We start from the raw sequence: 26,212 nt of genomic DNA, 5'->3' as shown, positions 1-26,212 counted from the left end.
GAGAGGGAGGGACAGGAGACGGTGGGGTCTCCACCAACCCAGCGGGAACCAGGCGGAATGGGAGGGTTCCCCCCAGACAGGGGGGCAGGGCATACCTCATAGCTCTCCCGCACAGCGGAGGTGTGTCTGCTGGGGTTCAGTCCCTGGAGAGCAAGGAAGTGAAGCTGAGGGTAAGGGTAGTTTCGGATTTCGTGGACGACCTGTTTGGGAGAAAATGTCTCAGACAGGATTCCAGGCTCCGGGAGCCCAGCTTCTGAGTCCCCCTCCCGTAGCTGCCAGTCAGCACAGCCTGAGGCGCTGCAGGTGAGGGAAGAGAAGCGCTGTCCTTCCTCCTCTTGCCTTTTCTGCTCACCAAGAACCAAGCCTGTGCCGAACCAGCCCCAGAAAGATCAAAATCAGTAAAGTAACAAACTAGTCTTATTGGGCATTTATTTCATGGCAGGCCCTGTCTGAAGCCCTTCTCGAGACTAACTGAATTATCCCACCTGATCTGTCACGTGGGCACAGTTACTATCCCCATTTTACTGATCGGGTAAACGAGATGCGATCAAATGAAGTAAGTGACATAACCACGGTTTCGAACCCAGGCAGTCAGACGGCAAAATTCACTCTCTTCCCCTCTGCACTGAGCTGCCCAGACTAGGGTGGGACAAGCAAGGGCACAAAATTTAATGACTCAGTAACCAAGAGAAATAGTACTTTAATGTAATATTTAAAAATCAAAGTAATACCAAAAAGTCCATAATGAACAAAAATATCAAAATTTTAAAGAAAAACAGGATCTGACCCTTTCCTGGCATGGCCCTACCTCACACACTGTGAGTCAGAGCTCTTCAGCTTACTCCTGCATGATCCTGGACTTAACCTCTCTGGGCCTCAGTTTGCCCATCTGTAAAATAGGGATAAAACCTTTCCTGTGGAGTGATCCCTGGGTTGGGAAGATCCCCTGGAGTAGGAAATAGCAACCCATTCCGGTATTCTTGCCTGAGAAATTCCATGGACAGAGGGAGCCTGGTGGGCTATAATCCATGGGGTCGCAAAGAGTCAAACATGACCGAGCAACTGAACAAACAGTGCTTAGAACGGTGCCTGGAATGCACTAAGTTCTCAGTAAACACAAGGTTTTATTCCTAGGGGGTGGTACTTCATACGTGAACCTTAGAACTTCAGAGCCAACCAGGCTTCTGAGATGACGCATCCTAGCTCTCACTTTACAAGTGACGAGACTGAGGTGCTGGGTGGTTAAAGGGCAAAGGCAGTACCGGAAGGGCAGAACTAACACTCGAGGGCAGCAGCGTGCAGAAGATGTCTGGAAATAAGATTTTTCAGTCCGTCTTCAGCTGCCTTAACGGATTCACTTCACCTTCATTCATGAAGCATCATGAAGCTTGGGATGCCAGGAACACAAAGGCCCCCAAACCCAACCTGATCCTCCCCCAGTCCCCACCCCTGCAGTGCTGAAGGCCTATGCTCCACTTGAGGCCGCCCCAGACCAGCAGGCAGCCCTAAAGGCCACCTCTGGGGTCTCTTATGTTCCCACACCAGGTGTCTTCATCCCATTTCACAGATCAGTAAAACCAGAGCCCAGGGAGGCGCCCACCCTAAATGAGGTCATATGGGGGTTGGGGGACTACCCTGCTTGTTCTTAGCCCTGAGCCTTTCCCCCAACCACCCCCCATCCTCACTCACTCCTACCCCCAGGTCCCCCAGACCACAGCCTGCCACACTGCCCCTTGCCCCTGCCCCAGCACCCCCACCCCTCCTTCCAGCAGTGCTAGCTTCTGGCCCAGCAGCTTTCCCTTCTTTCCCCTTCAAGCCTGATTGGGACTGCGAGCTGGGAGGGAAGCGTGGCAGCGGACCTGCCTGGGCGCGGGGCACAGAGCCGCAGGCCTCAGCCCGCCACTGGCACCAACAGGCGGCAGAAGACTCAGTCGCCTGGCAAAGCCTCTCACTCACCATCTGTGTGGAGGAGGAGTTTCGGGGAAAATGGTGCATTCGAAGAGTTGCTAGGTAATGCTGATAGTGCTGAGGGACGGGCCGCACCTGGAACTGAGCAGAACTCAAGCCGGCGTCCACACTGAGATCCCTGCAGGGACAGGGCCACAGTGAGGCACAGGGGGTTCAGCTGTCGGGTGCGAAGGGACCCCAAACATCAAGCCCATCGAGTAGAATCAGGGTCACGAATTGCTGCAGAGGCAAGGGACCCAGTCTCGCTTAGTCCATCCCCCTCTTAATGACGAGGAGAACCAAGACTCAGAGAGGGAAGGGCTCTGCGAGATCCGAAGGAACTAGAACATTCTGAGCCTCATACTAATTGGGACTAGTGCACCAATCTCCTTCCCAAGGCAAAGTCCATTCCTAAGAGAAATGCTGAAAGAGGAATCCAAATAAGCCAGACACAGATTCAGAGCAAAGGAAAGACAGGTCAGATAAAGTGAAGGGGTCAGAGGCCATGCTTTTACCACTTTAAGAAAATAACAGAAGAGGGACCTGCAGCCTTGGGGCAGGAAACTCTCCTGAACCACTGCCTGCATTCTTAACCGTGCAGGAAATTCATTTCACTTAGTAATCAATCAGTTAATACTGAAAAGGAACCAGGGTTTCTTGGAAAAAAAAGGCTAAGGTCAGGTCTGAGTGCAAAAAAAAATGTGCAAAATGAGACTGAAACATCTTGTCATAACTGAAAGCAGGAAGTCATCAAGGTCAGGTAAAAAGGATTCAGGAACCATCTCAAAGAGGCCCCCACTGGCAGAGTTTGGACATTTTGCATCAATGAGTGTAACTGCAATAGGTTGAAATACATCAAATAGGTTCAAATCCATGAGCGTGAAATGATGCTAAAGCAAATCGGTCCCCTTTGAAGGATGCTAGGGAACCAACGCTTCATTTTGAAAACTAATAAATACAGGAGAAGAAACAAACATTTATCCTGTCTTTCCTCTATTAACTGTACTTCAGGGTAACCAAATCACAATGAAGGGAAATTGCTCTTTATGAAAGTTTTCTGTGTAATAAATGAATAGGGAATGATTGAATTACCTGTCAACTTCTCACGTCTCCTAAAGAAATGAAGGATCTGGGAGAAGATCATCAATTACTATTAAAATCACATAGCAGAGTTCAACCAGTTTTCGGCTGGAAGAACCCAGCATCTCCTCTGAAGTGTTTTTACCAGAAATTGCGAGTTGAAGCTGAACCTGCTCAGGTTGCAACCTGAGTGCCAGGGTGTGGGGAATATAGCCAACCAAAGGGCACCTGAGCAAATGCAATTTGTTTAAAACATGAGGAACATGACAGGAATTTCTGCTTCCATCTGTGATGTCTGAACAGTGTGATGTAAACATATTCCTAGATTTCTTCCATCAGCTCAGTTTAGTTCAGTCGCTCAGTCGTGTCCGACTCTTTGTGACCCCATGGACTGCAGCACACCAGGCTGCCCTGTCCATCACCAACTCCTGGAGCTTATTCAAACTCATGTCCATTGAGTCGGTGATGCCACCCAACCATCTCATCCTCTGTCATCCCCTTCACCTCCCACCTTCCATCTGTCCCAGAATCAGAGTCTTTTCCAAGGAGTCAGTGCTTTGCATCAGGTGGCCAAAGCCCAGATCCCTGGAACAACTCCTGATGAGTCTGCCCCCTTGGGGAATGAGGTAATTCTTGGAGTCAGTTGGAAGTAAACTTAGAAATCCTCTGAGTCCAACCCCTCATTTTTGCAGGCCCAGTGGAGGCCTGAAGAAGGGCAGTGCCCAATCCACAGCCCTGGGCTAGCCAGTCTGGGACTCCAGGGTTTCTGACCCTCACCTGGGCTCATCCTATGACCTGCCTCAACAAAAGGAGTTCCATGGGACACCTCATGGGCATGGGCAGAAACTCAGACTCTTGGCAGCTGCCCAGCAGTCCCAGCAGATCTATGGCTGCAGAGAGATGTTCAGGGAATTCTACCAAAAGCAAAGTCCCAAGGAATTGAGAACAGAATTGCTCCAATTCCGAGAGTGCTGACTAGAGAAGCAAAAGACACCTTCAGCCTCAGATGAGTGGGGTGATTTGCCCAGGGTGGGCCTGGGTGGGCTCTGGGATCCCCTGTTATCATCTCATCAAAAGTCTGACCCAAAACCCAGGATCCCCTAACAGCTGCTACAGGGGAAGGAAGCCAGGAGGCTCTCATCTCCATGTCCCCTCTCTACCTGTCCCAGGGTGCCCGAGCAGCGCTAGGACTAGGTGGTGGGGGGCCGGCAGTGGGGGCAGAGATGGAACCATGAACCCAGAACTGAGTCAGAGGAGCACATTGAGAATGGAGACACTGGAGCGGGGTACAAAGTCGGGGCCGAGTTACCAGGCCTGGGCCAGAAAGGGGAGCTTCGTGGGGGGATTTACCCCCCAAGGCCTGCTGCCCCCACACACTCTCAGGCCAGGCTGCTCAGCTGAGAGCAGCTATGCGGGTGGGGCTGAAATCGCCTAAATTTCAGGGAAAGGCCAGTCAGCCTCAGGCCTGGGGCTGGACCAGGCTCTGGGGGCCAGGATCCTGGAATGATTAGGGCAGCAGTCAGTGATTCCTGATGGTTTAAAGGAAAGGGGAGAGGGGCTAGGTCCAGACACGCTCCCCACCTCCTCCCTCCCAGGACTCCTCGCAGAGCGTGAGAGCGGCCCCTCCTCTACTGCATTTCCTGCGTCTAATTTCCAGAACCTTGCATCTCCTGGCAGAAGAGACCTCCCTGGAAAAGAGGGGGGGACGGGTATGTCAAGCCCCTTGTCACCACTAGGCTGGCCCTTGCTGGAGCAGAGCTCATTCCAGGGAGGAGAGGGGGCCTCCTGCTTGGGAAGTGGGGACAGGACAGGCAGAAAGGCCCAAGGTGGCCCTGGGCACAGGGGCCTCCCAGCCTCTCAGGGCCCCAGTCTCTCCCAGTCCTCAGGGCAGGCAGGGGTCAGGAATGCAGAGCAACAGAAATTTGAGGAGGACAGGAGAGTTAAAGCAAGCAGGCTTACCTACACACCACCCTCCTCCTGACATCTCTGCAGCATCACCCTCACCGTGTCGCGTCACCTGTCCCCTCCCACTTGCCACGTGGGACCCCGTGTGTGTATTCAGATCCCTCGGCCGCACACAAGGACCCCGGGTGCTCTGGGTGCTGAAGTGAATTAAATTGAATTGACTTGCCTGCTGAGGGACAGAATTTCATCCAAACAACAATTAAATCTTCCTAATTTGAATCTGCTAATTAGAAAGAGGCTGGGCTGAAGCTGGCTGTGTTACAATCTCTTAAGGAAGCGTTAAATCTGTCAGAGAAAACTTGAGAACTAGCAAGGGCTGGAAACGATGGAACCTGTGAAAACAACCTCTCCTGCACCTAGAAGCACGTTTAACTTCCAATCAACCAGAACTGCCCCTCAGAACCGTTCCTGGGGGTCCAGTCCTGGTCGCGTTTCCAAAGCAACCCTTGCCCATGAAAGTTAGCCTGAGTAAATGGCTGAGTAATGACACTACTGTATGTCTGTTTTATAAACAGTCCATTCCCTTTCGTTGAGGTTTTTTTTGTTTTTACATTCTTTTAAAGAAAAAATATTTTTTTAACCTCAAAGTTGCAAGAACAGCACCAAAAAATTCCTGGTTATCCTTCATTCAGATTCCCCAAATGTTAAAGTTTTACTACTTCACTTCATTTCTTTTTCCTTCTCGCTCTCCATCCATCCATCCATCCATCCATACCTACTTATACATACCCATACACAGTTCCCCGTGGATTTTTTTTCTAAACTATTTAAAAGTAAGTTGCAGGCATGATGCCCTTTACCTCTAAGTACTTTAGTGAACTACATATCTCTTTTTTCAAGTGTTCTAGTGTTTGGATCTGACCCTAGGTTAGGTCAGCCTTCCCTGAGCTAGAACCTGTGAGTAGGGTGGGACCAAGGACCCAAAACCAAGCAGTACTGCATCTCAGGGGAAGAAAGACCTCTGTCCTGAGCTCAGGAGATTGTGGGAAGACTTCACAAGGCCCCACTGCCTACAAAGACCCCTCAACCAAGCCCTGAACCTCTCCCCAAGGCAGTCTCCCCAGGCCTTGCCTCCAGCCTGGCTGGTTCCATCTCCCTGAGCCTCTTTTGCATGGCTGGCACGTCCTGGTTTCTCTCTGGACTCCTCAAGGCCCACTTCCTCCAGGTAGCCTTCCCTGACCATCATGCTAGCTCCTGAGACTCTCCTATCTGCCCTCCTCCCAAGGACTACTGGGTCACAATACTCCCAGGACTTGGGAAATGCATTGCATCCCTGTCAGCTCCTCCCAGGCAGAACCACAAGAACTGAGCCCCAGCCTGGGCTCGTGGTGGTGCTTAGCCACATCTGAGCTTGCTGCCAGAACCCGGGGGCCCATCTGGCTCCGAAGGTGGCTGGGGACAGGGCAAAAGCTGGGGTTGAAGACTAGAACTCCTGCGTCATTGATGTGAAGGAAACAGGAGCTCCAAGGATCAGGCAAGACCCTCCTCTCCCCCTCCCCCAGGGGCCCCAAAGACTCACCAGTCAGTGCCCTCAGCCAAATACCTGGGCTGAGGTGTCTGTAGTTGGTGGCCGAAATCGAAGCTGGGGTGGAGGCGGTGGGGATGGACAGACACGCGCTCCTGACTCCGCCTGCACCGGAAGGGAAGGAGGACCCAGGCGTCAGGGAAGCCCTGGGCCAGCCCAGCTTACAAGAGCGCTGAGCCCCCGGCAGCCCCCACCCACGCCTACGTATGGAGCGATGGCCTTCAGCCCCCTTCCCAAGCTCCAAGGAAGCTTCCTGGGCAGCAGCTCATAACTCAGACATTCCCGCTGTCTGTGGACTGCCCACTACACCAAAGCTGCTCCCTGGGTCTAACTGCTGCCAACCTGCTGTCTCACCCAGGCTTTCTGCCTCCTTTGCTCCTTCTCCTTCTACTCCCCTCTGTCCTTGGTGGGTTGTATCCAGGACACACAGACCTGTCTCCTGTAGCATCTCCCACGTCTATGCACCCATACCCTCTGCTGCCACCCTGCTCTTTTCCTCTCCTCCACCCTTCTCCACACTCTTCCCAGTTTTCATGGCCCAGGACTAGGCCTCCTCCCAAAAGGCCTCCCAGAACACTCCAGATGATGGTGACCTCTCCTTCCTCTGACCTCCTACAATACTTACGTTCTGTCCCAGGTACCCCAACCTCTACAGATATGAACACTTAGGGCCTCAAAGATCATCATGTGCAGAGGTGCTGGAAGTATGCACCAACAACCCCTGGCAGTCCCTGCGACCCTTTCACAGGGTTTCTGAGGTCAAAACGATTTTCATAATAACACTATCATGTACTTGCTTTTTCACTCTCATTCTCTCACAAGTGAATGACGGAATTTTCTAGAAACTACATGACGTGATTCAGCTACAATTTGAGTGCAGAAGCAGATTTGAGAATACAGCTATCTTCTATTAGCTGTATTCTCAGATCTGCTTCTGCACTCAAATTATTAAAGAGATTTGCAAATGTATAATTTTTAAAAGTCACTCTTTTTACTGCATTATATATAGCTATTTTTTGAAAAACATTATTGGCATTAATATAACTTTGTTATTGTCATTTTTAAATGAATTAACAAGTATTTAAATATTTTTCATTTTTAATTTCTAATAGGGTTTCAATAGTCATAACCCACATAAGCAAAAGTTTGCTATAGTCCTCAATAATTTTTAAGAGTGTAAAATGTCCTGAGACAAAAATGTTAGAGAAACGCTTATCTTGTACAACTCCTTCTCTTGATAGTTGAGAGGTGAAGTGGCTTGCCCGAGGTCCCACGGTCAGTTCAGCCCCGTTTGATTAGTACTGCCTCATTTAATTTTGCATTTGTTTCATCGTTGGTCTCTCCAACCACATGATGGGCTCTTTGTGGGCGGGGTTGACCCAGGGCATCCCTTAGGGACCTCCAGGGTTAGAATCAGGGGACCGAGAAGTTTGAGAAGGTGCGAGGGGTCCCCTAGCCTAATCTCCCACACTATGCAAAAGTCCACCAGGAGCATCCTAGCCCACTAGTTACCCAACTCCTGACCAGCTACCTGGGCCACGTGGCAAGGACACATGCTAGCAACAGAGGGAGCCGGTGTCAGGCTAAAGCCGCGCTCACTACCCGGAATGAATGCAGTGCCACTCCACTCCAGAACTCTTGCCTGGAAATCCCACGGACAGAGGAGCCTGGAAGGCTGCGGTCCATGGGGTCGCTGAGGGTCGGACAGGACTGAGCGACTTCACTTTCACTTTTCACTTTCATGCATTGAAGGAAATGGCAACCCACTCCAGTGTTCTTGCCTGGAGAATCCCAGGGACGGGGGTGCCTGGTGGTCTGCCGTCTATGGGGTCGCACAGAGTCGGCACGACTGAAGCGACTTAGCAGCAACCAGAGCAAAAGCTGCCTCCTACAGGGAGACTCCTTTGGTGACTGATGGCGGGCCAAGCCTGGCAGGATGGAAACCAGGGGTCGCGCCCTGGATCCCGCCCCGGCCCCGCCCACCCTCGCCCGAGTGGCGCACATACCTGGGGTGCGAGACGAGCCGGCGGTGCTGGGCTTCCAGGAGCTGCTGCTGCAGGAGGTATTGCTGGTGCAGGGCCTGAGGTAGGAAGGAGGGACCTGTGACGTCCTGGAACTGCAGGGTGGGCAGCGGGGTCAGCGACTGGTGCAGGGCGCCGCTGTGCTGGTGGGCCGGGGCCATGTGGGCGCTGAGGCCCGGCTGCGACTGCACGGGGTGGGCCAGGGGGAAGTCGGGAGCGAGCTGCTGCGGCTGCGGGGGGCCCAGGTGGAAGTGACGGCAGGAGGTAGCGTGAGGAAGCTGAGACCTTTGAAAGGGGGCACCTGGAGAAGCAATGACAAAGACCCCATGAGGTCTAGCCCTGCTACCCTCCCCCACGGGTCTCATCTCCCCCTACCGGCAACCTGCAGCCCCTGAAGCTCAAAACCTTCATTAGAACCCAACAGTGTCATTATTTTTATATACAAATAATCATCAGTGCTGCCTGGTAAAGGCTCAGTGCAGAAGGTGTTGGAGGGAGGAGGCGTATTTTGTTTAATAAATAAGTAAGCATTCTCTTTTAAATTAACACACTAGTTAAAGGAATTTTAAGGTCCCGGGAGAGAGTTTGGCTTTCTTGAATTTCTCCCAGGCAACTTTATTGATCTTACTACCTTTTAAATAGATGCCTAGGGAAACAGCCTGCAATGAAGGAGACCCAAGTTTGGTCCCTAGGTTGGGAAGATCCCCTCGAGAAGGAAATGGATACCCACTCCAGTATTCTTGCCTGAGAAATCCCACGGGCAGAGGAGCCCGGTGGACTACAGTCCATGGGGTTGCAAAGAGTAGGACACAACTGAGCAACCAACACACACACACAAGAAAATATAGTCCAACCTAGTCAGTGTTCTTGCCTGGAGAATCCCAGGGACTGGGGAGCCTGGTGGGCTGCCGTCTGTGGGGTCACACAGAGTCAGACACGACTGAAGTGACTTAGCAGTAGCAGCAGCAGTCAAGCTCTGAAGCCTTGGCTGGCCAGGACCCAGCCTGCAGAGAGCCCAAATTTCTGAGAAAACAAGTTGTTTTCCATGCAATTTTAAGAAAAAAACTAATCACACAAAATTTTAAGTATAATTAATTTGTTGTAATATGGTATTTTTTTAAAAGCAAAAACTTCCAGCAATAAGCCAGGCTCATGCTTTATTTAATCTAGTCTCTACCACCTTCTAAATAAAATTAACCTTGATGATGGGGAAAGTCTTGCAACTTCTCCATAAGCAGAGATCCAGCTCTCAGTGCTGGAGTCCTTTAATAAGGAAAGAAGTAGACTTGACACCTCAGGAAGCTTTAAAGAGGCTTCCTGTTAAATGTGGCAGGTTCAACACATATCTGTTCCTTCCCAAACCCCACTGAAATGAGAGCAAAGGAATAAAGAGAAAATAAACAGACAAGGACAGGGAGAACAGGAGGCGTGACATCAGCAGGAAACAAATGTCACCAGATTTTTGGAAGACAGAAAGCAGATGGAGGAATTAACAGAGCTGAGAAATTGGAAACAAAGCCCCCAGTGAAGGTGTGGACTTCCCTGTAGCTCAAATGGTAAAGAATCTGCCTGCAATGCAGGAGACCAGGGTTCGATCCCTGGGTCTGGAAGATCCTCTGGAGAAGGCAAGGGTAGTCCACTCAGTATTCTTGCCTGGAGAATCCTATGGGCAGAGAAGTCTGGCGGGCTATAGTCTGTGGGGTCACAAAGAGTTGGACATGAAAGTGGCTAAACACACACACCACGAAGGTGCAGTTGATGAGAAATGGGTAGATCTTGCCACACATGCTGGGATGGGGTGGAGTTGGAGGTGGTGACTCCTTGGGAAGGTGGGAGAGATGGTGGCGCTGAGAATGGGGAGGCTGGTTGCCAACCTGCATGAGGATCAGTTCTGCCCTTTCCAGTGCAGTGACTGTCCCTCCCTCGCCCTGGCATTTTGCAGGGAAACTGAGCCAGAAAGGCCCGAGTGCTGGAGGACCGGGACGCAGCACCACGCTCCAACAGGGGGATTACGTGAAAGTCTACACGTGGAACTCTGGAAACCTCTGCTCCCTTCTGGCACCTGGCACGGTGGATGCTGTCCTTTGTGTGCCCCTCCACTCTCCCCCACACCGCACGGCTCCAGGCTGGAAACTGGCCCCAGAAAGAGCTCGACAGATCCTTCTGGTTGGGAGTACCCAGTAAAATGGCAGAGTCCTCAGCCGGCCACTGCATAATAAAGCCCGCAAGTTGAAAGGTCCACGCCTAGACACAGAGCTTCTGCAAGTTTTGGTGACCTACTCTTCAATGTGAACAGACAGCCAAGGATGGCTAGTCTCTTGAGGAAAAGTGAAAAGAGAGAGAGAATATACTAAATTTAAAAAAAAGAAAAAAACTCAGAGAAAAGAAGTAATGCAGGGATCCAAAAAAAAAGACCAATAAACCTCAAAATGTTTAAATTAATATTCTTAGAAAAAGTAAGATATTGGGTCCGTGAAACAACTGTAAACTCCTTTAAAAGGAGCGATGAGGAGACAAGAGAGGGCTTGGAATTTTAAAATTATAAGGGGTGAACTCTGAAATTTAGCAGAAGGGTTGGAAGATGACACTGGGTTAATTTCCCAGGCAGCAAAACAAGAAAACAAGGAGATGAGGAGAAAGATGCCAAAGTTGAAGGGTTCAGTCAGAAGAGCCCACAGTTTTTCTAGGAAGAGAAAAAAATGGAGAACATTATGGAAAAAAGTATTTTAAAAATTTCCCAGTACTGAAGGTCAGCTTCTAGATAGAAAAGGCCCTCTGAGTGCCCAGAAGAATGGGGACGGGGAGAACCACACAGTGAGGCATCTCACAGGGAAACCCCCAAGTACTGGGGGTAAAGAGATGATTCACACCTTCCCGAGAGAAGGCACAGCAGTCCCATTCAAAGGTCAGGAAGCAGAACAGCACCAGATGTTTCAACAGCAATGTCGGAAGCTTGAAAACAGTGGAGCAATTGCCTTCACGGTACTGCAGAGATGGGGGAGGTGGAGATTTTCAATCTAGAATTCTGTGTCCAGCTAAACTTAATCAGGCATGAGAATAGAACAAGACTGTTCTCAAACATGCAAGGTGTCAAAAACAAACAAACAAACAAAAAAAACTTCTCTGCACCCTTTCTCAAAGAGGTACTGATGCAAACCAAGAGAAAGGAGAAATGAAATAGGGGATGACGCCTGGAAGAGAGGGCGTTTCCCAGGCACACAGCTGTACAGACCCTCCCGCAACCATTTCAAGGGGGGCAGGAGGGAGGGTGCACTGAAGGTATCTGGGGGGTAGATAAAAAATATAGGATTACCATTAGATTTGGCCACAATAAAATAATACTTGAAGAAATTTTCCAGTTTTATAGAGCATTTGGTAAGAATTTATAAAACTGTCATAGAAAGCAGGCAATTATTGCCTCTAGGAAGGGAAGATATTGTTCAGAAAGTGCAATTATTATGTACTACTTGGTTCAGCAGTGAACAATCTCTATATATTAATAATGCAAGAAGCATTAATAAACTACGTTAGAACAGAAAAGGACATTTATCCCGTATTAAGAAGAAAATAGATAATGTCAAAATTGAAAAATCGACAAATAGCCAATTTATTTATCTAAGAATTTATTTGGAAATTTACTTAGTAATTTATGTATTTCAGGAATTAAATACTTAAAGAAGAGCTGGGAGTGTTGAGCTTCTAGTGGTAGGGCTGCAGTGGGGAGGGTGAAGGGCAGACAATCCCTGTTTTACTAAATGTGTCTTGTACTGGAGTTATTTGTCTTTGTAAATGACATGCATGTCACTGATAAGTTTTTAAAAAGATTTTTAAATGAATATTTGCAAAACAAAATGAAACTAAAATGTATTTCTGGCTCACTGCAAGTAAGCCAGCAAAGAATTATCTAGCATCTTAACTCCCACAAGCATTACAGATCAGTAGGCCTCCCTGCCTGGTGAATTCTGGCTCCCACGAATCCAGGGGCTGTGGCCTGAGCAAGCTGGCTCTGGCTTCCTCCTTCTCCCTCACCACCATCTATCATCAACACAACTGTAAAAAATGGAGGAGAAGGCCCACGCAACTGAAGGAAAGAGGGCAAAAGAGGAATGGAGAGCTGTCGAAAGCTAACGAAGTGAAAGACAGCCACGACTGCGGAGGAAAGGAATGGGGTGACAAAAAGAAAGAATATTGTGAAGACTCCAATCCACCACTGTCTGTTCAGTTTCAGTGTGAGCCATATAGGTAACCGTAGATTTTCTAGTATCCACCTCTAAAGAAGTCAAAAGAGACAGGTAAATGTAATTTTAATAATATATGTTGTATAACTCAGTATATCCAAAATGTTATTATTTCAACATATACTCAATATAAAAATTTATTGAGGGACTTTCCTGGTGGCCCAGTGGTTAAGAATCTTCCTGCAAATGCAGGAGACATGGGTTCAAACCCTGGTCCGGGAAGATTCTACATGCTGGGCAACAAAGCCTGTGCTTCACAACTACTGAAGCCCATGTGCTCTCTGCACATTACAGTGAAGACCCAGCACAGCCTAATTAAATACATGAATTTTTTTTTTTAAGTATTGGGATATTTTACATTTTTTTTCATACTAAGTCTTCAAAATCCGGTGTACACCTAGCACAGTACATCTTGACCACTTGCAGTTAGCAGCTTCCATGTTGGACAGTGCAGCTCTTAAGGGAAAAGACCAGCTCTACACACAGGGCAAAGCATTTTAACCAAGTTTGTGTCTGCCAGTGGTCCCCCTGGCTTGCTGGTGAGATTCACACACCTTAGCCTGATCGTCCAGCTCCATCCTCCTGATCCCCACCACCCCCACCAAACCCTCCGCCATCACCCATGCTGGACCACTCGAATCTCCAGACATCCACATTCCCACTCCAGGACCACTGCTCACGCTGGTGGCTGCCTTCCCCACCTTTAAAGGTCATATCACGGCAACTCAAAAAATGCCTCTCGTGCCCACCAGCCCCCGGGGACGCCTTCCTCCTCTGTGTCCCTATGGAAGGCCCTGTCGCTACCACTCCCTTGGCACTTGGCAGTAGCTACCTTGGGCTGTGACTTCATGCCCGCCACCCCCAGCTGGCCGAGCTGCGTGTCTCGCTGTTTCTGGATCCCGACACGCCTCCCTGGAGCTGGTGCTCAGTGAATAGCTGGTTGACTGGCTGCTGGAGGGACTGCCGTGCTGAGGCCGCTTGAAGGCAAACTGATATGAAATTGAGAGGGAAGGAAGGTGGCCAGTAGGGCTGGGGTGAGCTCTCGGTTTTAAAGCTGCAGTGCCCGGGGGCTGGTCAGGCTGAGCGGGCTGGCATCCTCCGCCTCAGGCACTGGTGGAGTCTCTCCCATCACGGGGAACAGCAGCTGCCTTCCTCCCACAGTCCCCTCCTGCCATAAGGGCGCCCACCCTGCGAGGGGGCAGCCTTTCAGATTCCTGTGGAGGCCCCTTAGGAAGAAGAAGGGCCACCACCCCAGCCTGGAGAGATTTCCGACGCCCTGGGCAGTGAACACGGCTGCCTTCTCTCCTGGGTGGACAGCAAAAGTGAACCGAAGTATCTATAGGTCCCGGACTGTTTCAGGCAATTTCTACGTGCACAAGTCCTTTGACCTGTTCTGGGACTCTGCCCCTCTCCCCTTTCACCTCCATCCCCAGAGGGCTCTCAGTCGCAGCCACCCTACTCAGAAAGTAGTTAAAGGCAGGAGACACCCATTGTGGGGCCCCGGCCTCTCCCCAGCCTGTGTCCTGCACTGTCAATGGAAGCAGCAGATAGCGGCTGCTGTATGTGGTCTCTAAGAGCAGAGGAGTGAAGTTCTTAGGGTACACGATTTGGGCCCCTGGCAAGCCAACGATCAGTGACATCTGAATAACACTTACATCCCACAATGCCCCCATCAATAGACAACCTGCAATTTTTCCCATTAGAGTTACTCCTTTGGGTTAAAAAAATAATCTCCAGATGTCCTTGACTATACTGTCCGTTTATCTTATTTCCCCAGGGCTGAAATAACACCAGTTGGAAGATTCATCGTGAACTAAATAACATGATTAGGGAGTGGGGGAAAAAAAGAGGGGTTACATTTCTTTTTTAAGCACCACATTAAAGGAACACAGCAAAGTATAAGACACACAGTAGTTTCAGAAATGTGAAAAGAAACATGTGCATCTTAGAATTCTGCAAACTGGTGCTACTGGGTCCCTCTGAGAGCTAGCTGGGAGCACCTTCAAGCAGGGGTGTTCCCCAGGGCAAGGCTGGGATGGGGCAGGCCACCGTGTGGGCCTTGCCCAGTGGCCACCTGGCACACACAGGCACCTCACAAGAGCTGGTGTTTGACCCGTGCCTCGTGGGCGGGGAGCCAAAAAGGCTGGCAGCTGGAGAGTGCGTGGATCAGAGGACAAGCCCCATGGGGAGGGGAAGGTGTAGGAGAAGCGGAGGATGTGGGGCCATGGGCTGTGGGCCAGGTGGGTGGAGAAGACAGTGACGGAGCTCTCGCATCTCTGGAAGGTTCCCTGACACTCATCTGGTAAGTGACAAAGCGGAGACTTGAACTGATGCCTTTACTGAAAGGCAGCTGTCAATGGGGAGGAGAGGTGGAGCCCGGGAACCAGGAGGCTTGATAAAAGGAGAGGTCCTTCTGAGGAGGAGAGCAGGGCAGAAACCAGGCCCAACACCCGGAGCATCCTCTGGGCCAGGCCCAGTTTCTTGGGGACAATGGGACGGGGACAAGGGGGCAGAGGAGGCTGGTTGGGAGCTGAGAGGAACCAGGCTGAGAATTCAGGAAGCCAGGGATGGCAGTGGAGACAGCAGAGCGGTATGGCCAGCCGGGCTTCTCCAGAGCAGGCAGCGTCCTGCTCTGGAGGGATGTTCTAGCTGAATTCTCACCTGCACCAGCTTGATCACCTCAAAGAAAAAGGGGCTTTCAGCCTCCAGACCCCAGAGCTGAGGGGCACTGTCTTCAAATCCTCAGACCAAGAAGGAAGGGAAGGAGCAAGCAGTGTGGAGACAGCCACCAGAGGGGCCCGCTGCCCACCCCATGGCCCCGGGGAGAACTGCCTCCTGCCGGTGGGGCCCTCGGGGACAAGGCCGCAGGCCCCTGGCCAGCCAGGCCAAACATTCCCCACTTCTCTCATGGATGGGTGCTGGACCCTGGGAGAAAAGGATGGAGCCAAGCCCTCCTGGGTCTCCAGGGAAGCTGGCATCCGCCCTCCCCAGGCCAGTTCTCGGACCCCAGGCTCCTGTTGTCCTCCGGTCACTGACCCGCCTCACTCTCCCTCAGAAGCAGAGGCTGCACAGGAAGGCGGTGCCCCCAGCAAAGTCGGAGGGGAGGGGAGGGTCAAAGAGGCCCCCTCCTGCAGGCCCTGCGATGGAGGGATGGAGACCAACCGGCCAGCAGGCCCGGGAGGCTGCCCCTTGTATCTGCTGAGCGCTTCTTGAAGCCAGGTCTGGAGCCAGAGTCTGCTCCTCTCTGAAAAGCCAAGCTCTCAAGTGGCAAAGAAAATCGATCTTTTGAAAGCAGATTTCTGCCCCCAAGGAGCCGGGAGGAAGGCCTCCAGTACTGAAGAGGCTTTCAGAGCCAGGCAGAGTTACCCCGTGGAAGGGCTCAGTGGTGGGGCCAGGGTGCCTCCCCTCGCTGTCGGACCTACAGGGGCAGTCCGCTTCTCCGGGCCTCAGACTGTGACCCACAGTGATGACACCCCATCCTACACGCTTGCTAATGTTCCTCAGCTGTGGGGTGGGGGCACAGCAGGCGTCTTCCGGCTCAGCCTCTCCTCTGGCTCGTGGGGGACCCCGGGCAGTCACAACACTCAGTTCACCAGATCTGCCATCCTCCCTCCTGCTGGGAAAAGCCTGTGTGTTCTGTGCCATGTCCAGCACCGGAAGTGAGCTCGAAGCGGTGATAGGCAATAGCCAACCAGTGCTCGCTTTCAAAATCCATCTTCCAGTGGCTGCTGTGTCATTCTAAAGCCAGTTTTCAGCAATCCATCCCTTGCAAACACCCTTTCTGGCCTCTCTCTCTCTGCTCCTCTTGACTTTCTCTCTTACCTCTCCTGGACCCCCAGGGGACTTGCCTGACCCCTGACCCCATACCCTACCTCCCAAGACTGTCTGCATTCTGTCACCCAAGGCAAATGTTAACTCTGGGATAGAATCTGCTGTTGGGTTTGTGGCATTTGCCTGTTACACTTCGCGTTTCATTTCTGCACAAATGTTATCTCTAATAATCTTCTGTAAAGTGAGTGATTTCAGGACAAATACTGTTTCAAATCCTGAAAGATGACGCTGTGAAAGTGCTGCACTCAATATGCCAGCAAGTTTGGAAAACTCAGCAGTGGCCACAGGACTGGAAAAGGTCCATTTTCATTCCAATTCCGAAGAAAGGCAACGCCAAAGAATGCTCAAGCTACCGCACAATTGCACTCATCTCACATGCTAGTAAAGGAATGCTCAAAAGTCTCCAAGCCAGGCTTCAGCGATACGTGAACCATGAACTTCCAGATGTTCAAGCTGGTTTTAGAAAAGGCAGAGGAACCAGAGATCAAATTGCCAACATCCGCTGGATCATGGAAAAAGCAAGAGAGTTCCAGAAAAACATCTATTTCTGCTTTATTGACTATGCCAAAGCGTTTGACTGTGTGGATCACAATAAACTGTGGAAAATTCTGAAAGAGATGGGAATACCAGACCACCTAACCTGCCTCTTGAGAAATCTGTATGCAGGTCAGGAAGCAACAGTTAGAACTGGACATGGAACAACAGACTGGTTCCAAATAGGAAAAGGAGTACATCAAGGCTGTATATTGTCACCCTGCTTATTTAACTTATATGCAGAGTACATCCTGAGAAACGCTGGACTGGAAGAATCACAAGCTGGAATCAAGATTGCCAGGAGAAATATCATCAATAACCTCCGATATGCAGATAACACCACCCTTATGGCAGAAAGTGAAGAGGAACTAAAAAGCCTCTTGATGAAAGTGAAAGAGGAGAGTGAAAAAGTTGGCTTAAAGCTCAACATTCAGAAAATGAAGATCGTGGCATCTGGTCCCATCACTTCATGGGAAATAGATGGGGAAACAGTAGAAACAGTGTCAGACTTTATCTTTTTGGGCTCCAAAATCACTGTAGATGGTGACTGCAGCCATGAAATTAAAAGACGCTTACTCCTTGGAAGGAAAGTTATGACCAACCTAGATAGCATATTCAAAAGCAGAGACATTACTTTGCCGACTAAGGTCCATCTAGTCAAGGCTATGGTTTTTCCTGTGGTCATGTATGTGAGAGTTGGACTGTGAAGAAGGCTGAGTGCCGAAGAATTGATGCTTTTGAACTGTGGTGTTGGAGAAGACTCTTGAGAGTCCCTTGGACTGCAAGGAGATCCAACCAGTCCATTCTGAAGGAGATCAACCCTGGGATTTCTTTGGAAGGAATGATGCTAAAGCTGAAGCTCCAGTACTTTGGCCACCTCATGAGAAGAGTTGACTCATTGGAAAAGACTCTGATGCTGGGAGGGATTGGGGGCAGGAGGAGAAGGGGACAACCCAGGATGAGATGGCTGGATGGCATCACTGACTTGATGGACATGAGTCTGAGTGAACTCCGGGAGTTGGTGATGGACAGGGAGGCCTGGCGTGCTGCAATTCATGGGGTCGCAAAGAGTAGGACACGACTGAGCGACTGAACTGAACTGAACTGAACCATACAGTAAGTGTCCTTTGTTCTTAGAAGGATTTAGGAAACTTCCAAGAGGGAGGGGAGAGAAAATGAGAGAAAGGGAAAGAAAAGCAGGGAAGTGGGAAGAAGAGAAGGAAAGAAAGAAGAGAAAGACTTTCATTATCTTAGGAAAGTTCACTATTAGTTTATTAGCTGGTAAGCAAATACAAGGGCTTCCGTGGTGGCTCAGATAGTAAAGAATCTGCCTGCAGTGCAGGAGACCCAGGTTTGATCCCTGAGTTGGGAAGATCCCCTGGAGGAGGGCATGGCAACCCACTCCAGTATTCTTGCCTGGGAAATCCCATGGACAGAGAAGCCTGGTGTGCTACAAGCCATGGGGACACAACTGAGCAAATAACATACACACACATGCACGCACACACGCACACACAAAGAAATACACAACTGCAGGGAATCCTAGAATATTTGAGTTAAATGAGGCTCAGAGACCACATAGCCTCTGTTCTACGAGATGAGGATCTCAAGGGGGCTGGGAAAGGGGGATGGCTTTTCCAAGTGCTTTCAGGTAGTTATGGCCGAGTTGGGACTGGAGTCCAGGCCTCTGAGTCCCCGTGTGGTGTGTTCCACACTGTGCTGCACTTCAAAGCCCCCCAACCCAGCACCAGGTCCTCATGTGCCCACCCCAGTCCACACGCAATGCCCAGGAGCCCAACTGCCCAGGCCCCAGTGGTCTCCCCGCCCCTTCCCATCCCCCATCCCCATCCTAAGCCTCCCCCAGGTGGAAGCCTTTCCTTCTGAAGGGAGTAACTGGGGGGTGACGAGGACCAGCAGCTGGTGCCCGTGGGAGGAGTCCAAATCTCTGCTGTGACAGATGCTGAGGAGTGGCCGTGGTGTCTGACATTGCTTAGGCCCAGTCAGTTCACCTTGGCCAGCAGCCCCAGGCCTCTTTCCTGGCCTAAGAACAAGGCCCAGCTTTTTGGAGTAGGCCAAGGTCTTTGCAGCCCATTGGGTCCTCCTGGCAGAAGGCAACTGCTGCTTCAGCAGGGTCCCTGGGAAGCCTCCCATGTAAAACTTTGGCCCTACGATTCACAGTTTTAACTGATAAAGAGGGATGGAGGAAATTCTAGGGTCCTGGCACCAATTCTGGGCACCTTGTGTTAATATGGACACCTAAACTGAAGTCTGATGAGGAGACCAGGGCTGGGAGGGGACTTGAGTTGCCTGAAAGGAGGAACAGCTGAGGAATCCAGGCATGAGCAGCGCAGAGGCGACTCTGGGACAGGGAAGAGCTCAGGCAAAGGGAACCATTCTTTTTGGTGGATTTGGGTTAAGGTAAGGAAGACATTTCTTAGAATTCACTTGCCCTCCAAAGTTCCTCATCTCTGGGCATGTCCATGCCGAGGCTGGGCAGCTGCCTGGCAGAGCACTAGGCCTTCTGTGCTAACTAGGAGATGATGCAGACTCATTGCAGCATCTACCCCCTGCCTGAGCACAGGTAGGCCAAACTGGTCCTTGGAGGCACAGAAAGCCTGTTCTGGGTGAGGGGGGAAAGAGGAAGGAACACGGCAACAAGCAGAGAGTACACCTGAGTACTCAGGGCCCAAACCTGCAGGTGCAAGGAGGAGGAGCAAGCCTCAGGCAGGCAACCAAAGACAGACTCCCTCCTCTACTCAACCCAGTCCCAGGAGCCTCCTCTCCCTCTGCACTGATACAGCTCCAAACTTTGGTTTCCTGCATCTTCTGAGCCTCTCAATGACCCCCACTGACTCCTCTATCCTGGGACATGTTCAAGTTTTATGTTGCTAGGTAATGCATCCTTTGTGATCCTCTCAGATGCAGGATGCTTTGGGAGATGATACTGGAAAAATGGAGGAGGGTGCAAATTGTGGGATGTCCGAATGGCAGGACCAGGAGGTTGGGGTATACCTTGTGAGACAACTACTTCAGAGAAACCCAGAGAAATCAGAGATGAAGAATATGGATCATCTGCCCAGAACCCAGCTTCCTAGGCTGTTCTTCCTGGCCTCCTTACTTACTCCAGGTAAACTGAATTAACCTCTTTTGATCCAGTTGCTCGATCCAAAGAAGAATATTCCCTGGTTCGGCTTCTTGGTCTGCTTTCCTTCCTCAGCATAGTTTGGTTTCCTGACCAACGGGAACAAACAAGGCTTAGAAAGGAAATGATATGCCCAGAGGGATTCTTTACCGCCAAGAGCAACTTTGTGAATGCTTCCCCAGGGCCAGGCTTTGATCTCTAATGAAAAGCTCAGCTTCTTCCGAGGAACTGAATTCCTGGCTCTGAAGGTGGAAGGGAACTTTCCATCCTAAGAAAGCCTGCTTGCCCATGGGCATGAGATAATTAAACAGCAAACTTTCGGGAAACGGCAAAGGATCCGTGCTCCAGTTGTGGTCACAGACCAGAAGTAAGGGAAGGGTGCCCAGGAGTGCGAGGTCGGCTAGAGACAGGATGCAATTACAGAAGACAGTTCTCCAGGCATCATCCATCCTGGAAGATGCCTTTTTTTTTTTTTTGTCTAACGCTGATGAGCACTATAAAAATATTCCCACCAGAGTCATAAAAGGGCATTTTGTAGAAGCTACCTATGGTTAGGAGACCTCACTTCCCTGGGGAAGGACCAAGCTCTATTTCATGCACCCGTATTCCTAGTGCATGGTGCAGATCTTGACATGTAGTGAGAATTCACAGAAGAAAAAAAGGAAGGGAGGGAGGGAGAAAAATGAACATGTAGGCAATAACATCTTGCTAAAAACCTTGGGAAGTGTGCAAAACAGCCATCTCCCAGCATTTCAGTGCTTGGGAGTTTTCCATGGTGGCAGAGGAATAAACGCAACTCTAGGAAGTAAGATGTAACATAGACTGATCTGGGAGATGCTGCGGACAGGAGGATTGGGAATTCTGTCAACGAGTCTAGGGACCCAGTTACCAGTCACCATGGACTGAGGTGGCCCAGCACACCCAGTGGTCAGTGTGAATCGCAACCAACTGACCCAGAAGAAGATACAGTTTCAGACCTAGAACAGAAAGCCTTCTGCCACCCCTGGCCAAGGAAGGAGGGGTCTACACTGTTGATGGCATTGGTTAACTTTCTTATAAATCATATATAGTTCCTTCTAGGTCATACTTGTCTAATATTCTTGATAAAGACTCAAGTAAATTAAAAAAAAAATCCAAGCCCCAAGAACTTTCGAGGAGTGCCAGGGCAGCTTCTGGGCCCATCTCACATGAGCATTTCCTGGTGCCCAAAACAGAGCAAGTTCAGAAAGCCGCTTCTCCTGGGACTCTCTTGAGATCTGCAGAATACATGTTCACTTCAGTCGCTCAGTCGTGTCCGACTCTTTGTGGCCCCATGGACTGCAGCACGCTAGGCCTTCCTGTCCATCACCAACTCCCAGAGTTTACTCAAACTCATGTCCATTGAATCAGTGATGCCCTCCAACCATCTCATCCTCTGTCATCCCCTTCTCCTCCCACATTCAACCTTTCCCAGCATCAGGCAGGGTCTTTTCAAATGAGTCAGCTCTTCACATCAGGTGGCCAAAGTATTAGACTTTCATCTTCAACATCAGTCCTTCCAGTGAACACCCAGGACTGATCTCCTTTAGGATGGACTGGTTGGACTTCCTTGCAGTCTTAGGGACTCTCAAGAGTCTTCTCCAACACCACAGTTCAAAAGCATCAATTCTTCAGTGCTCAGCTTTCTTTATAGTCCAACTCTCACATCCATATGTGACTACTGGAAAAACCATAGCCTTGACTAGATAGACCTTCCAAGTGATACCCACATAAAGGCCTGGCCCTATGAATACTTCAGGCAAGACTGAGATTAACTTCATTCCTTGGCCTCCTTTTTCCCCCAGGAGAATCCTGTCCTTCTGACTCTGTTCCCCTGCACCACCTCTGCCCTGTTCCCAGACTGGCTCTCAGGGCCCACTCACTGTGACGGGCAATGATGGACTTGCAGTGATGGCTTTTCGCAGGAGTGGTTATGTTTTAGCAAGATCATATCGTGAAGTCCTAATGGTGGAATTTCAGAGAGCAGCCAGTGAGTCTTAGCACGGGAAAGGGGGGAGAGCCCAGTCTCGCCCTGAAATTAAATTCCGAGGGAGTCAGAAGCAATTAAATTACACTCCCAATTGGTTTTACCCATGGGCACGTCGGTCTGGCACCCTGGGATGTGTGTGTAGGGGGGTGGGGTTGGGGGAGGGGAGGTGTGCAAAGAAAGAGAGAGGAAGGAGGGAGGGAGGGCATTGGTTAAAATCCATGAGAGCTGAGAAAGGAGGGCAGGAGACTGGCTGTAGGAGAAAAGAGGGAGGGGGACGTCTGAAGGGAGAGGGAGGAGAGAGGAGGGCGGAAGAGAGACGGTGCTCTCACTGCCCTCAAAACCAGCAGGTGACGCCTCAAACAGCAAAGGCCTGTCCCGGGTCACCTCGGGGGACTCTGTAGGCCCCTCGAGGGCCCCTGGCTTGGCCTGTGATGGCTCTTGCCTCCACCAGCACGATGGGCGCCCCCCCAGGCAGGCCATGTCCAGCTGTGCCCACGTCTATCTGCTCATCACCTGGTATCCTTCATAGTTATCATCTCCGGCCAATGTCCCTTTGATCAAGTCACCCCAACTGGACCAAGAGCCCCCAGAGGCCAAGACTGTGCACCGGACAGCAGCTGAGTCACTCCACTTCTTAGCTCTGCACTGGGATTCTGATCAGCAAAACGAGCGCCTGGCAGGGTGACCAGAAGACGCCACCTGTGAACGTGCTTTGCAGAGGACAGGCACTCTCACCCTCCACCAGCCTGGGTGCAGAGAAGAAGCTCAAGGAAAACCTCCGTCTTCAAAGTCCTCTCTCTCCCCATCAAGCCCCAAGCATGGTCTCTAGTAGCCTCCTGGCTCCTGGGCTGAACTCCAGGACACCAGGGACACTCAAGGAATGTCAGTAATAGCATTCCCACTGGAGCCAACAATTCTCCAGGAGGGAGTCATTGCTTTGAATTAAGCATCACTCACTCCCACTTTTAAGATGCAAACATTCCCAAGAGGGTTGCACATTAAGTCCTTACTGTTCGGTGTGGATGAACCTGCAAGACTTTCTGTCTGTCCAGAATGAATGGAGAAATCATTGAGATGCCAAGTGAGGTGGCAAGGCTGGGAAAGAAAGCCTGACTTTATCTCCTTCACAACTCTGCCCCAGCAGTTCTGAGGATGGAGACAGCCAGCGACAGGTCATTTGATTGGCCAATTGCATTCGACTTTAAAGTTGGCTCATCCACTCACCAGATATTTACTGCATGCCTATTACTTGCCAGGAACTGCTCTAATGTTGGGATGCAGCCGTGAATAACAGTCAAAAACATGTGCCCTTGTGGGATTATAATCTAGTCCTGCACTGCCCTGTGTGGTCACCAGTGTGACTGTGTGTGACTGTTCAGCATGTGAATTGGCTACTCTAAATTGATAAAGGCGTTCAGTGTAAAATAAGTCTGCAGCACCAGACTTCAAAGGTGTACCAACAAAATACTGTAAAAAATTTAGAAACTTGGCAAATTGTTTTTATGTTGAAATAACAAGTTTTGGATATAACGAATTAAATAATGTATCTATTAAAAATAAATTCCACACTTTTTAAAATGTAGCTGTTAGAAAATGTTAATTTATATTTTTCTTACATTATAGTGGACAGTACTGGTCTAGACAGTAAATAGGTATATCAGAAAAAGTGTCATTTATCAAAGACGATAAAAGCTATGAAGAAAACAAACAGGGAAGGAAGATGAGAAGGGAGAGTTAATTTTTCAAACCTTCACTGAGGAGACTTTTCTGTAAAGAGCTGAAAAAGCATGAAGATATCAGGAGAAGAGTTTTCCAGGGAGACAGAACTGCAAGTGCAAAGGCCCTGTGGTGAGGGTGAGCCTGGCATTGAGGAGTATCAGGAGGCCAGTGCGGTTGAAGCAGAATGAGATGGGGGACAAGGGGGAATGGTAGGAGTTTAGGTAAGGTAAATATTGGGGACTCAATAAATGTTGAGATTGTGCAGGACCTTGGTGGCCGTTATAGGATACTGGCTTTTACTCTGAGTGAGATTAGCTTTTACTCTTAGTGAGAAGCCGAAGGAAGGTGTCTGAGCAGAGAAATGACAAACTTTGACTCTCTCTGATTGACATACTGAGAACAGGCTACAGGGACAAAAGGGCAGAAGCAGAGACCAAGAAAGATACGGTTGTTCCTTGGACCAGGGTGGGAGTGGGGTAGAGAGATAAGAGGCCGTCAGCTCCTAAACATATGTCAAGGGTAGAGGTGACCGGATCTGCTGATGGATTGGACATGAAATGTGAGAGACAGAAGACAAGGGTTCCAGATCTTCTGTCCTGAGCAGCTAGAAGGATGGCGTGTTAACAGTTTGCTAAAGTGGCCCCAGTCCTTCCCTCCTGGTACGCACACCCCTTGCAAGGTGACTTTGCAGCCCCTCCCACCAAGAAGCATAATCTAGTTCCCTACCTCTTAAATCTGAGCTTCGCCATATGACTGACTTTGGCCAACAGAACACAGTGGAAGTGACATCATGCCAGTTCTGAGCCTGGGCCTCAAAAGACCTTGCTGTTTCCATTCTCATTCAGAGCCCCGTCCCTCCCATGTGACCAAGCCCAGGCTAGCCCAGTGGAGGATAAGCAACCATGTGAAGCAGAGATAAGTTTCCAGCTGAGACTACCTTAGATCAGTCTGTCCCAACTGATTGTAAAAATACAAGTGAACCCAGTTAAGACCAAAAGAACTCCCAGCTGAGCCCAACCCAAATTCAGTTCAGTTCACTCAGTTGCGTCTGACTCTTTGCAACCCTATGGACTGCAGCACGCCAGGCCTCCCTGTCCATCACCAACTCCCGGAGTTTACTCAAACTCATGTCCAAATTATCAACCCACTAAATTGTGAGCTGAATAGATGGTTGTTGTTTGAAAACAAGCTTTGGAATAGTTGTCATGCAGAAAAATGCTGATACAGATGATATTGGCATTTATTAAGGTGGAGACTCAATTTTTAATTATGCTGTGATTGTTTTGAATGTGAGTCTGGATGCTTAGAGAACAAAATCCTTGTCTTCTCTCCCTGAAACACTCAGCGTACCCTCAGGAAAGGACTAGATGGAATCTGGGTGCTCAGTGCACACTTGGATGGATGGATGGATGGATGGATGGATGAATTCATTTGATAGATGACTTATTAATAGTCTTCTCAAGGACCAGCCAGGTCCCTGAGTCACCCTTCCCTTGACAAAGCCAGATGAGCTTTAAATGCTTCCTCCCCACTACCAACCACCTGCTACTCCATTGAGAGTTTGCAGTGGAACCTTGACTTCCCGGAGCTTCCATCAGCAATAGCAACAGAGAACTGAAACCCACAGATCCATGTGTTTCCTTGAGAACACGGAGCACTAATTTCTAGCCTGTTTTGACCTCCCACACCCAGCCTTTTCCCAGATGTGCTGGCAAACAGACAAATCAATTGTTTGGGGTTTATCTTCTTCGACACCCCCATGACATGTTAATTAGTAGGGGAAATGCCAACAGCAAAGTCAAAAGGGCTGAGGACAATCCCCAGCTGTGAGTAGCCAGCTGGTGCAGCACTGGGCGTCTTGACTTTCCACCCAGGGCTGGTGCCCTTTTCTGGGGCTTCAGGCACCATTTTCTGCTTCTCTGTTTGTCTTTCCTCCACACCAGGTGCTCCAGGACTTTAGGAACCCACACTGGTGCTTCTGTGATGCTCTTGGTAATGTCGGGACATCAGATCATCTCCTTCAAAGCATCTCCCAAGTGCAGCCAGCCCCACAACCATCCAAGCTGGGTGAATTAGAAGACTATCCCCGTTTCAGAGATGAGGCAACTGAGGCTCTGAGAGTTGGCAGACTCACCCCACACCACTTAACCCATGCCTAAGTTTAGAGCCTGGTTTTCTGATTCCAAACCGGTCTTTCTTTCA

At 50.0% G+C, this 26,212-nt stretch overlaps 1 protein-coding gene across 1 annotated transcript in view; it reads right to left on the bottom strand.

Annotated features, from left to right (window-relative positions):
• The window catches only part of RNF165 (ring finger protein 165), a 108,091-nt gene that overhangs the window by 8,486 nt on the left and 73,393 nt on the right, over positions 1-26,212 (bottom strand). Inside the window, exons 2-5 of the mRNA XM_018039814.1 lie at positions 8,524-8,839; positions 6,512-6,622; positions 1,957-2,086; positions 96-200 (exon numbers count right to left, since the gene is read on the bottom strand). Of these exons, the coding sequence (XP_017895303.1) occupies positions 96-200; positions 1,957-2,086; positions 6,512-6,622; positions 8,524-8,839 (662 nt within the window). The remainder of the gene's footprint in view (positions 1-95; positions 201-1,956; positions 2,087-6,511; positions 6,623-8,523; positions 8,840-26,212) is intronic.

Source organism: Capra hircus, chromosome 24 (genome assembly GCF_001704415.2).
Source record: "Capra hircus breed San Clemente chromosome 24, ASM170441v1, whole genome shotgun sequence".
Taxonomy (NCBI): Eukaryota; Metazoa; Chordata; class Mammalia; order Artiodactyla; family Bovidae; genus Capra; species Capra hircus.
The sequence above is the reverse complement of the archived record's forward strand: the minus strand, read 5'-3'. Positions and strand labels throughout refer to the sequence as shown.